The sequence below is a fragment of the Nematostella vectensis genome, chromosome 4 (assembly GCF_932526225.1).
Source record: "Nematostella vectensis chromosome 4, jaNemVect1.1, whole genome shotgun sequence".
In the NCBI taxonomy this organism is placed as follows: Eukaryota; Metazoa; Cnidaria; class Anthozoa; order Actiniaria; family Edwardsiidae; genus Nematostella; species Nematostella vectensis.
This window is the reverse complement of record NC_064037.1, coordinates 14272577-14289004: the sequence shown is the minus strand read 5'-3', so window position 1 is coordinate 14289004 and position 16428 is coordinate 14272577. Positions and strand designations below refer to the sequence as shown.

At 41.6% G+C, this 16428-nt stretch overlaps 2 protein-coding genes and 2 non-coding genes across 5 annotated transcripts in view; all 4 read left to right on the top strand.

Annotated features, from left to right (window-relative positions):
* Positions 1–52: 52 nt before the first annotated feature.
* The window catches only part of LOC5510936 (helicase SRCAP), a 31078-nt gene continuing 14702 nt past the window's right edge, over positions 53–16428 (top strand). Inside the window, exons 1-18 of one of the 2 annotated variants that reach the window (XM_032380176.2) lie at positions 53–172; positions 603–2383; positions 2750–2890; positions 3080–3504; positions 3699–3776; positions 4552–4700; positions 7349–7602; positions 7946–8260; positions 8507–8617; positions 8792–9043; positions 11841–11977; positions 12285–12351; positions 12575–13411; positions 13760–13992; positions 14840–15042; positions 15187–15241; positions 15608–15722; positions 16044–16355. In XM_032380176.2, coding sequence (XP_032236067.2) covers positions 671–2383; positions 2750–2890; positions 3080–3504; positions 3699–3776; positions 4552–4700; positions 7349–7602; positions 7946–8260; positions 8507–8617; positions 8792–9043; positions 11841–11977; positions 12285–12351; positions 12575–13411; positions 13760–13992; positions 14840–15042; positions 15187–15241; positions 15608–15722; positions 16044–16355 — 5397 coding nt within the window. In that variant the 5' untranslated portion in view covers positions 53–172; positions 603–670. Of the gene's footprint in view, positions 173–285; positions 449–602; positions 2384–2749; positions 2891–3079; positions 3505–3698; positions 3777–4551; positions 4701–7348; positions 7603–7945; positions 8261–8506; positions 8618–8791; positions 9044–11840; positions 11978–12284; positions 12352–12574; positions 13412–13759; positions 13993–14839; positions 15043–15186; positions 15242–15607; positions 15723–16043; positions 16356–16428 lie in introns of those variants that run through there. The other variant, XM_032380175.2, reaches the window with a different exon arrangement.
* LOC116607713 (piggyBac transposable element-derived protein 4) lies at positions 4737–6998 on the top strand. The gene has a single exon (XM_048726002.1). The coding sequence runs from the start codon at positions 5035–5037 to the stop codon at positions 6661–6663; it is 1629 nt and encodes a 542-aa protein (XP_048581959.1). The 5' UTR covers positions 4737–5034; the 3' UTR covers positions 6664–6998.
* Positions 15396–15464, top strand: LOC116617427. Its single transcript, XR_004295769.1, has one exon. It is a non-coding gene; the product is annotated as a small nucleolar RNA SNORD18 (small nucleolar RNA).
* LOC116617426 lies at positions 15903–15971 on the top strand. Its single transcript, XR_004295768.1, has one exon. It is a non-coding gene; the product is annotated as a small nucleolar RNA SNORD18 (small nucleolar RNA).

The following is a 16428-nucleotide window of genomic DNA, read 5'->3' as shown; positions in this document are numbered from 1 at the left end:
CTCTTTGTGTCACGATGCCAGCCTCGCTTCCACGTCAGCTTCATCCGGGAACCCGCCTTAGCGACGAGTACAAAATACAAGACTTTCCTTACAACCTCAGCGACTTCATAGCAATTGTTATTACACTGAATCACCAAAAAGTGCTCTCCAAAGTTTAGTATAGCTCGAGAAGGTAATTATCTTCACATCCATGGTATTTTATTTCGGTCACAAATATTTTGTGACGAGTTTTAAGCGTTTATTTTACGAAGTTTGAAAGTCTTGGGAGCCGCTACCCAAGCTGTCCCATGGGCCTTTGCGTAGTGCGAAATTCCTTTCATACGAAGTGCTTGATGCTCCGAGTGGAGAGTCTGGTGGCCGAGAGAAACTGAAGATATTTTAGAAAATAACTCTCTAGAAAAGGAAATAATATCCGATGATGATAGTTTACTTAGTAATGGATAAAGATGTGAGTATTTTATCGAATGATGGACCAGTTGTGTACGGGATTTATGTGGATAGAAAACTTGACATCGTCGTTGCTTTTTCAAAATGGCGGCAACATCGCGCATGCTCGTTTTTACCGGGAAACTTATTTTTATTTTTATTTCTGTTTACTCCAGGCGCGATGATGTGTGCGTAGGAGAAGGGGAAACAGGATGCCTTCAGGAAACTCTCTATTTATTCCGTGATGCGACGAGGTGGCGATTCGTCACAATACCACGATGAAACTCCTCGTCGGAGAGTTCGCCGTTTGCATTCCCAGGAAGAAAGACTTCAAATTAGTGACATAAAAGGAAGGACACAAGAAATGAGTGAGAATGTTCCGACTTCTCCTTACAAAACAAGTCCGTTTATGCCCCCCCAAAGCCCAGGATCTACGCAAAACCCTGTTTCCCCGCACCGGACATACCAACACAACCTCCCTCGTGGAAGTCAGTCCAGTGTGCCGCCATCACCCCACTCATACCACTCAGCTCCTTCACCTTCACGCTATGCTGGACCATCAGCCTACATGCCTGGTGCCATTTCTCCCTCCTCTGGTATCTGCACTCCATCCTGTGCCACCCCTAGTAGTGTCATGAGCCCTGGACCTATAAGTCCGGATTTCTTTGGCCATGGTATGGTTGAGAGTCCTGCTCCTATTCGCTCCCCTATTTACACAGATTACCAGAGAGAACAATTCACCTATCCTCAGGGGCCTTCTCCTGGAGGCACAGTACATCACCATGGGTACAATGCTCCTCGTAGACCACCACCTATACCAAGTCCTACAGGGTTTCCCAACCAGCCGTCACCAGGAGGTCTGAATCCAAGAGGTATGGGTCCAGTGAGCTCACCTGGAGGACTGCATCCACCCCCTTCTCCAGTTTATAGAACTCATAATCCAAATTTGAATCCTGACAAGATAGCTAATCCTGCTGGGAGGAAACACAATCCTGTACCAGTAGGAAAGCCTGCAGATTCGCCTGAGACTGCAAGGCTTCGGCAGTTGGTTATTGACTATTATAGTACTGAAATGGAAAATGTGCGTGGTAATTATCGTGAAAAATTGCAAGAGCTGTTTTTTCTTCAAAGTGGAGGCAACATGATGGATTACTTGCAATTCAAAAGAAAGCCGACCCCACAAATGATGAATTTCTTGAATTCAAATAGACTTGATGACAATGTGCTTCACGCTTTACAAAGCTCAACACCAGTGAGCCTTGGAATGCCTGCAGTATCACAACAAATGTGGCAACCCCAGACCCAAAATGGGAACTTTGCTTCTATGCAGGTGCCAACTTACGAACAAGCTGGTCTTGATCCTCGTAAAACACAGTCACATTGCAACTACAATATGAATCCTGCTTATCAGCAATATCCTGAAGGATTTGCTCCTAACGTATCACCCTTCACTGGTAACCAGGTGAATCGGACGCAAATGAGACCTGAACTGTCTCGATCCACTTCAGTACCAAATCCACACATGGTTAATGTACCACATCAAAATGGCAGTAATGTAACTAATATTCCTGTTGGAGGGCATCCTTCTAATCCAACTCCTGCTGCTATACACCGCAGTATGTCTGTAGGAGGGCAGCCTCGAGTGAATGGTCCTGGTAACCCGTCTGCCCATGCTAAAAGTTTGTCCTATGTTCACAAGGGGCAGTCAGTTATGTCTGTCTTGGATAACTCCTTTGGCAGCCAGGAAGAAATTGTTGTTGAAGCTAAAAAGGAAGCCGAGGTAATAAAAAGAGTTAATGAGCTTAGAAAAGAGGGACTTTGGTCTACAAGGAGATTGCCTAAAGTACAGGAAACTCCAAGAAAGAAAGCCCATTGGGATTACTTACTTGAGGAAATGCAGTGGCTGGCAACTGATTTTGCACAAGAGCGGCGGTGGAAACGTGGTGCTGCAAAGAAGGTAACATTATTTTAGCTGTTGTTGTTATATACAATAAATGTGAAGACATGGCTTCTGGAGGGGTATGGATGTAATTGAACATTGAATCAGGTTGTTATCAGCAATAGTATTATTATGACCATTGCACCTACTGTTTTTGCTTTTTAGTGCCTCCTTAAAGTCATAAAATATTATATAAGTACCACCACTCTTAAAAAAAGTAGCCCAGCCCCTCCCATAAAAATGTGTTTCAATGTAGTTGAAATTAGTTCTTTCATTTGCGTAAGAAGCTTTTTCAAAAAAGCATGGCATATAGTTTTGAATCATAAATAGGCTTTGGCCAGTGGAACAGTGATTAAAAACTTCTGTGATGTCGGTATCTCACAGTTATCAAGAGCAGTTATGAAACACCACCAAGAACTCAGAAGCAAGGAAGTTCGAGCAGAGAAGGAGGAGTCTGTCAGATTGAAAAAGATTGCCAGTAGCATAGCCAAGGAGGTTAAGCAGTTCTGGGCGAATGTGGAAAAGGTGAAATTCCTTAATCAAATTTGGCAAATATCATAATTACTTAATGTATGTAATTTGTATAAAAATATACCATTGTTAACAACAAAATGGCTGCTGTAGTATGTTTGTTGCTCGGAAATTCTTTGCCTAATTCCTGTGTCGTTGTACTTATGTTAGTGCTCCATACTAATTCCATATTATTTTACTCAGGTTGTACAGTACAAAGTGCAAAGCAGGTTAGAAGAGAAGCGTAAAAAGGCACTAGATGACCAGCTTAACTTCATTGTTGACCAGACAGAAAAGTACTCTTCCTGGCTTGTTGAGAGCTTGAAGCCTCAACCATCAAGCGCACCTGGCTCTGTAGTCTCCACTGCACCCACCTCGCCCATCTCATCCAAGGTTGACAGTGAGTTTGAACCTAGTGACCAGGGAAGTGATGTTGAGGAGACTATTGAGGAGCAAGAGCAAGTGGAGAAGCTTGACAGGGAGAAAGAAATAGAACTGTTACAGCAAGATAGTGAAATGACAATTGAAGAGATCTTGGAGAATTTACCGCCTCAGATGCTGGAAGAGAGAAGTGATGAAAGCAGCATGGATGAGGATAGTGATGCAGATTCCAGTGCTGATGATGCAAGGTAATCATTTATGCTTTTTGAAATTGGAAGTGTTAGCTAATATGCTAAATCATGTATCAGTTGTAGTACAATCGAGAAAAGCACAACTACCAATGTGGAAGTTTTTCTTCGGGCAGGTGAAGTTGACTGAAAAAAGGATTATGTCTTCAGCTTGAAGCTACAAAATAATTTACTTGTTATTTGTCTTTTTACAGTGATGAAAGCAATGAAAGTGACATAGAGGTTGATGACAAGTCTAAGGAAACAGAGAAACCATCAACATCTAAAGCAAGGTTAGTTATCAAAAGTTTTTGCTCAATGATTTTGTTAGAGTTCTAGTCCACAAAGTTTTTTGATTACTGGTGGCCATTTAATCCAATATCAGACGGTCTTTTATACTGCACTGGTAATTTCAAGTGGTCTAGATTAATACTCTTATAAAACCCATGACTAAGGGGTGTTCACCTGGTCATGGTTCCTGTCGAAAGTTACAATCTTAAGATTAAACAAATTATTTATGTTTGGAATAGGAGTCAAGTTTAGAGTTGTTTTAGATACTGAGGTCATCAAACAACAGGGAATATGTGTCAAATTTAGTAAGTTGTTAGTGCCATAGAACACTTGCAGCCAATGTTATGTTGTTTGTTGTTATGTAATGTACCATCAGCCGCAGATATATTAAAGTCTTTGTTGTTATGTAGTGTATCATCCGTCCTCAGCCGCAGATACCAAAGTGTTTGTTGTTATGTAATGTACCATCGGTCCATCAGCCGCAGATACCAAAGTGTTTGTTGTTATGTAGTGTCCCACCAGCCGCAGATACCAAAGTGTTTGTTGTTATGTAGTGTCCTACCAGCTGCAGATACCAAAGTGTTTGTTGTTATGTAGTGTCCCACCAGCCGCAGATACCAAAGTGTTTGTTGTTATGTAGTGTCCCACCAGCCGCAGATATCAAAGTGTTTGTTGTTATGTAATGTACCATCAGTCCATCAGCCGCAGATACCAAAGTGTTTGTTGTTATGTAGTGTCCCACCAGCCGCAGATACCTAAGTGTTTGTTGTTATGTAGTGTCCCACCAGCAGCAGATAGGGAAGGAGACAAGGAGTTTGTGTTGGCAGAAGAGACGGAGGAAGATGATGAACAGACCTTGGATGAACAGGAGAAAGTAGAGGGTGATGCCAATCATGATGAAGAAATTGCTAATCTGGAAAAAGAAGGTAATTTTCTCTTTAATCTCTATTGCTTAGTTAATCCTTTCAGGCCGGTGAACGTCAAATGACGTGTTGCGTTACATAGCATTATCTTACGGTGAACGTCATTTGACGTTTTCCCTAGTGACCTTCAAAAACTGACCAATAACTCTTTACCACTTCCTTATATGGGAATGCCATGTGCTTCAGTAGATAGAGCGTGAAATTTCAAACAACTTTCTTATACAACTTGCGATCATTTGAACAATATCTACTGCGATAAATCACCGTTTTTTACACTGTTTTGAACTCCATTTTGACCAAATGGATTCATGGTTTGAAGATATCTTCGGAGAGTCCGATGATGAAGAGTTTGAGGGCTTTGAAAGCCAAGAAATTGGCGGTTCAAGCTCGGATAGCTCTTCCGAAGACGAAGGCCACGAGAGCGAAGACATTGAAGACGAGATTTGGTCCGAAAAACCTACCTGGGAACTTGTCTCCCCTATCTTTCTTTGAGTTGTTTTTCAACTCAGAGGTGATAGAACTCATTGTGACCGAGACTAGTAAGTACGCGGTTCAATGCAACCCTGACGAGTTTGACGACGAAGGAAGGAAGAAAGCTAAGGACGCGAATTGGTTCGACAAAGAGGGAAACATCAAACCTCTAACAGTCGAAGAACTGAAGGCGTTTCTCGGCATCACCATTATGATGGGCATTGTGAAGCTTCCTTCGATGAAGGATTATTGGAGCGAAAGTGAGCCATTTTTATACCAGCCTAACATTGCAAGACCCATCGTGAGAGACCGTTTCTTTGCCATTTTGCGTTATTTGCATCTGTGCGATAACACAACGGCGCCTGCGAGGGGCAGCGCAGAGTTCAAGCTCTACAAAGCGAAGCCATTCCTCGACATAATTCAAGCGAAATGCTTAGACAATTTTGAGGCCTATTTTGCTACAAAACGCGAATTATCAATTGACGAAGCGATGATTAAGTATAAAGGACGATTATCCTTCGTACAATATATGCCAATGAAGCCTACGAAACGAGGGATCAAAGTATTTTGCCTTTGCGACGCGAGCTCCGGCTATATGATTACGTCCTCCATCTACACCGGCAAAAATCCCAACCAACGTGACGGCGGCAGTGTAAACAACATTGTGACAGAGCTCGTGTCGCCGATCAAGAACTGCGGGTATTTTGTCTTTATGGACAATTATTTCTCAAGTGTCGGACTTTTTCGAGAGCTGCAAAGTGATCAAATTTACGCCTGTGGAACACTGAGAAAGAACCGCCGCGATTTCCCACCGTGCTTGAAGAACGTGAAGCTCGCCAATCAAGGCGACTCGGCCTTCGGACAGAAAGGAAACATGGTAGTCGTTTTATGGCGAGATAAAGCGGCGAACAAACCGGTGACTGTGTTGTCAACTATGTGCGAGGCCGAGGGAGATGACACAGTGACCCGGAGGAGAAAAATCAACGGACAATTCACCCAAGTGGAGATCAACAGGCCGCCGAGTGTCTCTCTATACTGCAAGCACATGGGCGGCGTTGACCTCAGCGATCAGCATCGGTCATACTATACGGTATCCTCTAGACGACACGTAAAATGGTGGAAATATTTATTTTACTTTTACATGGACATCTCAATAATCAACGCATGGCAGTTCCATGGACAGAGTGCTGAAGCGAAACTTACTAACTTCGAGTTTAGACTTGCACTCGCAAAGAGCCTCATTGGAACTTACGAGGGAAGACAGCGAGCCGGACGTCCGCGCCTTCTCCCGGTTATCGCGGATGTCGAGCACTTTTCTGAGAAATTGGCAGACAAGGCGAAAGCCTGTAAAAACTGCCAATCGAAGAACAAGCGCCTAAAAGCTGGAAATAAGGCAAAGGAAACGCGAAACGGGTGCCGAAAGTGCGATGTTCACTTGTGCGTGGGAGACTGCTTTCGTGAATGGCACCAGCAGCGCAGAGACGACAACAAATAAACTGAAATACGGACATTCCCCTGCTTAAGGAAAGGACATCAATAACATTAGAGCTTAGTTTAATACTCCATGCCACTGAATTCTAGTTTCTATAGCTTTCTGCTTAGGTATAGTAAATTGTTCTCTTGACAAAGACTGTACAATAGGTGGATTAGTGGCGGGAAATTCAAAAACATGATTTTCATTGCTTTGTAATTCTCTTAAACCAAGCTTGTTTGACCCCATTTTAGGCTTAAAAGAATACTTATTATATGGGGAGTAAGCAATTTCTATATTGTTAGCTACAATAATCAGTAGTTTCCTTACAATAAAGCAATGTTTGAAGGTGACTATAACTTGAGTTGTGTGAGGTTAATTAATTCAGGACAGGGGGTCATTTGTCAGTTCTGGAAACTTAGGCCTGAAAGGGTTAAAGTGCTTTGTCAACAATTATTTATGGCTAATCATATATCCCAATCTATCAGTGCATCAGAGAATATTCCACTTTCAAATTTTAGAGTGCTTTTTGGGCAGAAACATGTGGTGCAGAAATGATGTTGGGGGACCTGGGTTTCAGTCCTTATGTTTGTGAATACAATCAAAATAGGGGGGCTGATAAATCAAAGCATGTAAATGCTCTTGTCACTGCAACAAATGGATGTGTGTGTAAGTTCGCCATAACTCAAAATTTCTTTCTGAATCGAAGGTGACATGCCTATTGAAGAGCTTCTCAAGATATATGGCACAGGTGATGACACCTCTGACTATCTTCATACTGAGGAGGGAACACCAGCGGACACATCTGAAGAGGAAGAAGAGGAGGAGGCCACTGAAGAGGAGTCCACAGAGTTCCTTGTCAGGCAGGAAGAAGAGGGAGACACCCCTGACGACCAACTGACAAGTGCGGCTGCTACTGCGGAAAGTCTTCAACCCAAGGGCTTCACCCTAGAGACAACCCAGGTATGTTCCTACTGTAATTCCTATCTGTTATCTGGCCATTTAATCCAATGTCAGACAGTTTTTAATACTGCACTGGTAATTTCAAGTGGCCAAGATTATTACTCTTATAAAACCCATGACTGAGGGGTGTCACCTGGTCTTGGTTCCTGTCGAGAGTTACATTTCTCAAACTGACTAAAGGATGTGGATTTATGGTGCAATAAGGCTACTGCTTATGCTCTTACACCAGAATCCCTTGTTCCTTCTTTTATCCTCTTAGATTTTATGATACTGTGATTTCTACTGGATACTTTCATAGTATTTTACCTAGAGAAGTGTGTTTTTTTTTTTTTTTTTTTTTTAGATTCAAACTCAAGTGCCCTTCCTGTTGCGTGGTACTTTGCGTGAGTACCAACTGATTGGCTTGGACTGGCTGGTCACCATGCATGAGAAGAGGTTGAACGGCATCCTGGCAGACGAGATGGGACTTGGTAAAACCATCCAGACCATATCATTGCTGGCTCATCTCGCCTGCGAAAAAGGAATCTGGGGTCCCCACTTAGTGGTAGTACCTACAAGTGTCATGCTTAACTGGGAAATGGAGTTCAAGAAATGGCTGCCGGGGTTCAAAATCCTGACTTACTATGGAAACCAAAAAGAACGCAAGCTGAAGAGACAGGTTTGTAAAAATGTATTTACCCAAGTGCATCAGAAATTCTGGCCTTTGTATATAACTTCAAGCTGTTATCCATACTGTTTGAAAATTACCATTGGCCAAAGAAAGAAACACTCTTATAAAACCCAAGACGAGGCATGTCCAACCTTGTTCTTGGTTCCTGTCGAGAGTAATATTTCATTCTCTGGGGTTTCAAATACATCATGTTCAGTGGATTCTTTTCTAATAGATTTATTTCTCTTCTTCCAGGGCTGGACAAAGTGTAATGCCTTCCATGTGTGTATCACATCATACAAACTTGTTGTTCAAGACCATCAAGCCTTTAGGAGAAAGAAATGGAAGTACTTCATCCTTGATGAGGTGTGCACAAATCTATATCTATACTCACTTTGCTTGTACAGCTAGAATCAAATAAAATAGACTAAACCTCATCTTGTCAACCAATATTTATTGGTTCCAAATAACTTCTGTAACATAATTTTGATGCAGCACTTGTATGGGGAAGGTTGATGGTTTTGTATTTGCTCCTCACAGGCCCAAAACATCAAGAATTTCAAGTCTCAAAGATGGCAGTATCTGCTGAACTTCAATAGCCAACGCCGCCTCCTTCTAACAGGAACACCCCTGCAGAATAGTCTAATGGAGCTGTGGTCGCTCATGCATTTTCTGATGCCACACCTGTTCCAGTCCCATAAGGACTTCAAAGAGTGGTTCTCTAACCCTTTGACAGGAATGATTGAGGGGAGTAGGGAATACAATGAGAACCTTGTAAAAAGACTGCACAAGGTAAGACATTTCCATTTACATTCCAAACATCCAATCTATGTCATATTTTTCTTTCAAACAAACTGTGTAGGCCTATTTTCGTAGTCTTTACTTTGTCAACAATCTATCTAAGGCTGCAGTCGGTTATGCATACTGAAAGAGAGGAATATTTTACTCTTAATGTATAGCTTAGCAGACTAGTCCCTGTAAATCTAGGTTGCACTAACACGTAAATTACCTTTCTGATATTTGAGACACTGTCTCAAATCATTTAGATCTGCTAATTTGATTTTATTTCTGCCTATAATTTCACGTAATCAGACAGAAACACGTATAGTCGAAATATCCATTTAATTGAGCAGAGCTGTGTTGTACGCACTAGCAGGAACATTCCAAATAAATCTGGATATCCCGACTTTGCGTGTTTCTCTAGAACCGGTTAATTCAGCAGAGCCCTGAATGCACTAGTTAGAACATTCAAACTAACTTGGGATGTCCCGACTTTGTGTGTGCTTCTCTAGGACGGGCTAATTGAGCAGAGCTGTTCTGAATGCACTAGTTAGAACATTCGAACTAATTTGGGATATCCCGACTTCACATGTTCTTTTCTAGGACGGGTTAATTGAGGAGAGCTGTGTTTACGCACTAGCAGGAACATTCGAACTAACTCGGGATAACCTGACTTTGCGTGTGCTTCTCTAGGCTGGGTTAATTGAGCAGAGCTGTTCTGAATGCACTAGTTAGAACTTTCGAACTAATTTGGGATATCCCGACTTCACATGTTCTTTTCTAGGACGGGTTAATTGAGGAGAGCTGTGTTTACGCACTAGCAGGAACATTCGAACTAACTCGGGATAACCTGACTTTGCGTGTGCTTCTCTAGGCTGGGTTAATTGAGCAGAGCTGTTCTGAATGCACTAGTTAGAACTTTCAAACTAATTTGGGATATCCCGACTTCACATGTTCTTTTCCAGGACGGGTTAATTGAGGAGAGCTGTGTTTACGCACTAGCAGGAACATTCGAACTAACTCGGGATAACCTGACTTTGCGTGTGCTTCTCTAGGCTGGGTTAATTGAGCAGAGCTGTTCTGAATGCACTAGTTAGAACATTCGAACTAATTCGGGATATCCCGACTTCACATGTGCTTTTCTAGGACGGGTTAATTGAGGAGAGCTGTGTTGTACGCACTAGCAGGGATATTCGATCTAAATCTGGATATCCCGACTTTGTGTGTGCTTCTCTAGGACAGGTTAATTGAGCAGAGCTGTGTTGTACGCAGTGGCAGGAACTTTTGAACTAACTCGGGATATCCCGACTTTAAGTTTGTTCTCTAGGATGTGTAAATTGAGCAGAGCTGTGTTGTACACACTAGCAGGGATATTTGAACTAAATCGGGATATCCCGACTTTGCGTGTGCTTCTCTAAGACAGGTTAATTGAGCAGAGCTGTGTTGTACGCAGTAGCAGGAACTTTCGAACTAACTCTGGATATCCCGACTTTGCGTGTGTTCTCTAGGATGGGTTAATTGAGCAGAGCTGTGTTGTGCGCAGTAGCAGGAACTTTCGAACTAACTCTGGATATCCCGACTTTGCGTGTGTTCTCTAGGATGGGTTAATTGAGCAGAGCTGTGTTGTGCGCACTTACAGGAACATTCAAACTAATTTGCGATATCCCGACTTCGCGTGTGCTTTTCTAGGACCAGTTAATTGAGCAGAGCTGTGTTGTACGCATTAGCAGGGATATTCTATCTAAATCGGGATATCCCGACTTTGCGTGTGCTTCTCTAAGACAGGTTAATTCAGCAGAGCTGTGTTGTACGCAGTAGCAGGAACTTTCGAACTAAATCGAGATATCCCGACTTCGCTTGTGTTCTCTAGGATGGGTTAATTGAGCAGAGCTGTGTTGTCAGAACTATAAGGAACATGTAAATTTCGAAATCTTCAAATTGGGCGAAAAGGGTCTAGTTGCTCTTAAGACCCTTTAGACGGTGATCCGAGAAACAAGTATTTGTGCTTCAAAAGTCAGAGAGTGTGTTACGTGTATTATGAGAACATTTAAACTTTTTGGATTGTTTGAGCACTCATAAATGCACCACTAGATGCTAACAATTAAATGCTTTTCGGAAAATCGCCTTTGTTTCACGTAGGAGTTCGTTAGGTCTGTGCAATACTAGCAGTGTTTCTGACATCAACCTTTCTGGTTCGCTGAACAGGACGTTATCAGTAGTTTATTTCTTAGTTCTAGTATGCATGAATATCCTAAAATTTCCCTTTGTTTTATTTGTTACCAAAGTAAAAAGTATGATAAATTGACTAACACAGTTTGTTTGGTGGAAAAAATTTGACCCTCTCATGCAGCGTCATAAGGTGTAGAATTTATCTTTGATTTTCAAGTACATGTAATGACAGATGATACCCAGCACACTGATAACGATATCCAGTATGATTGGCTCATTGTCGGGATATCCTGGCCCCCCAAAATAGCAACTCCATGAGACCCCATATGATTAGCTTATTCTCCATATATCCCGAGTCCAGAAAAGATGATTAAACTGCTCTAGTCTGGCTTAGACTCGAGATATCCTGACCCTGTGGCCTGGATTTTAAAAGTACAGTTTTAAGTGGAGAAGTGTTCACAGCTTCTCTGCAAAACATGGACATTTTATTCCTAGAACCTTTCTACTCTTTCATCAAATGGTGAACTCCTTAGTGCCCAAGGTTGAACAATACCCATCAACAAACTATCCAGTACCTTCATCCCTGCTGTATGTATTTTCTTGTGAGTTTTTAGCTTAGATGAACCCTATTTATATTTAGGTTCTTAGACCCTTCTTGTTGAGGCGATTGAAATCAGAGGTTGAGACTCAGATGCCCAAGAAGTATGAACACGTTGTCAAGTGCAGGTTATCCAAGAGACAAAGATTTCTCTATGACGACTTTATGTCCCGCGGAAAGTAAGTGGCAGTAAAGAAAAACCCTAGTGCACTTGTTTTTCTTCCTAATAAGTTACATTGAAATCATATTGGCTATTTGCTCTCCTTTCTTTGATAATAGGCCACTTTGAATCTCTATTTGCAAAAGGTTTTTGTTCTTTGGTGAATTGTCTGGTCGCCAAAAGTGTTGCTCTTATAAAACCCATCAGTCAGACACTTGCTGGTGGTTCCTGTCAAATGCTACATAACAAAGCATAATCCTAAATATCAAGGTCAGAACTAGTTTCTCATTCATACGGGGTTTTTCAAATGTATATTTTCTATTCAGGACCAAGGAGACTTTGGAATCTGGACACTTTCTAAGTGTAATCAACATTCTGATGCAGTTACGCAAGGTAGGGGTTTTTGTTAGATAAGTCTGTTTTTTTTTTTTTTTTTTTAGTTTTTTTTTTTTTTTTTTTTGTTATTGTCCTATAACTGCTGTCAGTACATGATGAGTGTCAGCTTCATGGATGGTCTGTGTTATTGATATACAGTTATAACAGTGAAGTTCTGAGTTGAACTCCACAATTTTCCTTTAAAGTTCATTCAGAGCTAAAGATTAGCTTTTTCTTACAGGTATGCAACCATCCAGATCTCTTTGAGGGTCGCCCCACTCTCTCACCCTTTCAAGTTGAAGGAATCAATTACTACACTGCATCTCTTGTTCTGCGGGCCTTGGAACGCAAACCATTTGAGGAGGTCAGCTTTGGATACCTAAACCTTTGTCTTGCTGATATAGAGACAACAGTGACAAGTTACACTGCATACAGGACACAGTCCTTGCAAACTCCGCGACAGCTGATCGTAGAGGTAGACTCACTACCAGACCCTGTGACACCACTTGTTCCACCAGCGAAGGTCAGAAGACTTATTCCCACAGGACTGCCTGTGGGTGTGTCACCGGTTAAGACTGAGGGCTACCCAGGAGCTCCCATGATTATGCATCCTCAGGGTGACCGTCAGCTTCCATCTTCCATGAGCGCTGCTGCCAATTCATCCATGTGGCCACAAGATGCCATGCGGTTTGCTCGGCCAGTGACCTCTATGCAAATGGGTATGGCAACACAGCGACCTCCAGGTGTGCACAGCATAACTCATCCACATGGTACCAGGCAAAGTGATTATGTCAAGACTGCAGGGATGTCTGCTATGGGTTTGCTTAAGTCCCTCCCTCCACCACCACCATATCCAGGGCACACTGTTGGCTATGAAGCCTATCGGCAGCACCCCCCTCATGCCTCTACTACAACAGACATGAGTGGGGTGTCTCCAAGTCAGAGAAATGACCCACTTGCCAGTCACCATGTAACCCCTGAGGCTAGACCTGTCTCACAGACAAAGAAAATGGCAGTGGAACCTGCAGCCACTAAAGCACCCACCCCTCAGCCAAACAGAGCTTCTCCATTCTTCCTGGTAAGTTGGCATTGCTGCCATTTACTCTTCTCTCAATCCACATTGCAAGCAAGTATAAATGCCAGAGATTCTTTCCACACAAGAATACACAATGTGTGAAGTTTATTCAAATTGAAAAATTGACTATTGCTGTGGTTTATATGTTGTGTGGCTAGGACTAAAGCTAGGACTTAAATCTTAACTTAAAAACAGTTTAAATTTTAATCCATTTTTGACTGCTTGGTATCCCAAGTGACTTACATTTGATTTGTGGCCAAAATATCTTATTCATTAGCATTATAAAATAACTTGTTGCTAACCTAGATAGACCAGTTTCTGACTATAATAAACTATTCATTCTTTGCATAGAGTAAAATTGCTGATAGAAAGTCTGTTTACCGACGAGACAAGCTTCAACACATAGCTGCATTAAACACAGCCCACTGTGCTGCCCAGCCTGTTTATGGTATAGACCTTGTGAAAGCTGTCACGATTGTAGAGACCATTGGTACAGGGGGTAATTGTGTTATGCCTGACTCCCTAAACGAGCTTGTCAAATCTCCAGAGCAAAGGATTTGTGAAATGGATGAAATTATCAACAGGTAACAATTAGATATCAAGTGACTGTTTAACACTTTGAGTTCTTTCTTTTTTAGAGCAGTGCATTGTATTTATTGGACCACCTTGACCCTCTGTTTGCTAAAGGTTTTTGTTCTTTGGTAAATTGTCTGGTGGCCAAAAGTGTTGCTCTTATAAAACCCATCAGTGAGACACCACCTTGCTGGTGGTTCCTGTCGAGAGCTACATAAAGGCGAATTTAGACAACACAATTTAGTTGTTTGCAACTTGCCTGCAAGGCACTACTACAACTCGAATCGTAGATTGTAAATCAGCCTATTACTCTGCTACGATGTTCGGCTACGAGAGTCATAAGGTGTAATTAGAGACTAAGACATGTCGTAGGCAGGTCGCATACAACTAAATCGTGCTGTCTAATTGAGTCTTAACATATCATAAGCCTAATTATTAAGGTTAGAACAACAATTGACTTCTATTCTATTCATTTTGTAATATGCTAGATTTTGCCGGCTTCATGGATTTTGGTGGAGGAAAAGCCTGCATACTCAAAATATGAGATGGGAATACAGAAAATAGAGCTGGCAAACACCAAAAAAATGGCCCCTATTTTGATCCCTGCTATTATGTACTATAACAATCTATCTGCTATAACTTGCATTGCATCATGAAAAATATTAACAACAAAATTCTAATCGACCATGTGAAAGCTAAGAAGCATGCAACCAGATAAACATTGCAGCTTTGCAAACCTGCTCTCTTTTGAAATTAGGTTTATTGTCTCATTTGTTACCATGACACTCTACAGGCTACACAGCACAAGATAAAATGATATAATGTATTTAATCATGCAAATTGACTGCCATTTTGCAGATTTGTGTTCTTCGTGCCGGCTGTGAATACAGTAGGGGTCACCATGCATACTTCTCACCCCCCACCACACCTAGTAAATACGAACAAGATCATGGCTGAGTCCCTGCAGAAAGAGTTGATGCCAAAAACCTCCTTCATGCACCCGATATCAAGAGGCATGACTGTTCAGTTCCCAGAAGCACGTCTGATTCAGTATGACTGTGGTAAGAGGGAAAAGCTTTACTGATTTGAAGGCTAGATTTGCAGTTTGACTTGCACTCCCAAGGTCTCATGTTTTGCACCAACTATCTTGTGAGTGATTCAATCTGTTTTTACTGACACCAGTGGCTACTTTCTTTCTCCAACAGGCAAACTTCAGACACTTGATAATCTATTACGGCGACTCAAGGCTGGAAAACACAGGTACCACTAATTAGTATGGTGGACTCTTGGAAAATTGTCAATACTCTGATAGGGACCAAGCCCATGGTCTTCCATACACTCACCTGTGTTTTGCAAATAAAATATCTCTCCCACAGGATACAGTGTGTTATCCATTGATCTAATCCATATAATCAGCAAATGATGAGTAAAACTTCTGGTCCGTGTTACTGAATCTCTGTGATAACATCAGAAGTTCTGAGCTGATTTTTGTGAATTCAAAAAAAAACTCTTATTCGTGATGGGGATTAAAAACCATGGTCTTTTTTGCCATAGGACTGAATATACTTAGACTTTGTTTGAATGTCATCCCCTGCTTCAAAGTGTTATATTTTGTTTCTTTTTCAGAGTACTTATCTTCACCCAGATGACCCGCATGCTGGATGTCTTAGAGAAGTTTCTGAACTACCATGGTTATGTCTACCTAAGATTAGATGGCTCAACTAGAGTAGAACAGAGACAGGTATGTAGAATTGCTATTCAACATAATTATACAGTGGAACCTCAATATAATGATATTACAAACAACAGAAGAATTGAATAGAAAAATCTCTAATTTGAAACCCCTATATTTTGTAATAAGATTATTATATTAGGGTTTAGCTGAATATAGTTTGTTCTCATTGACCATATCTATATAATCAGCAAATGATGAGTATAACTTCTGGTCCGTGTTACTGAACCTCTGTGATAACATTAGAAGTTCTGAGCTGATTATTGTGAATCTTGTGCAAATTGCAATTATTTGTGGTGTATGTCATTTTGCAATTTTTTCCCCTTCTAGATTCTAATGGACAGGTTCAATGCAGACTCTCGGATCTTCTGCTTCATTCTCTCCACACGCAGCGGTGGTCTGGGTGTGAACCTGACTGGGGCGGATACTGTTGTGTTCTATGACAGTGACTGGAACCCCACTATGGACGCCCAGGCTCAGGATCGGTGCCATCGTATAGGACAGACAAGAGATGTGCACATTTACCGTCTCATTAGTGAACGAACCGTTGAAGAAAACATCCTTAAGAAGGCTAACCAGAAGAGAATGCTTGGTGATATTGCCATAGAGGGTGGGAACTTTACTACCGCATTCCTCAGAGAGGTAAGGTGCTAGGATATTATTAGTTATTAATCTATTAGTTCTGAGGAAAGCTAGCTGCTAAAAATATATATTA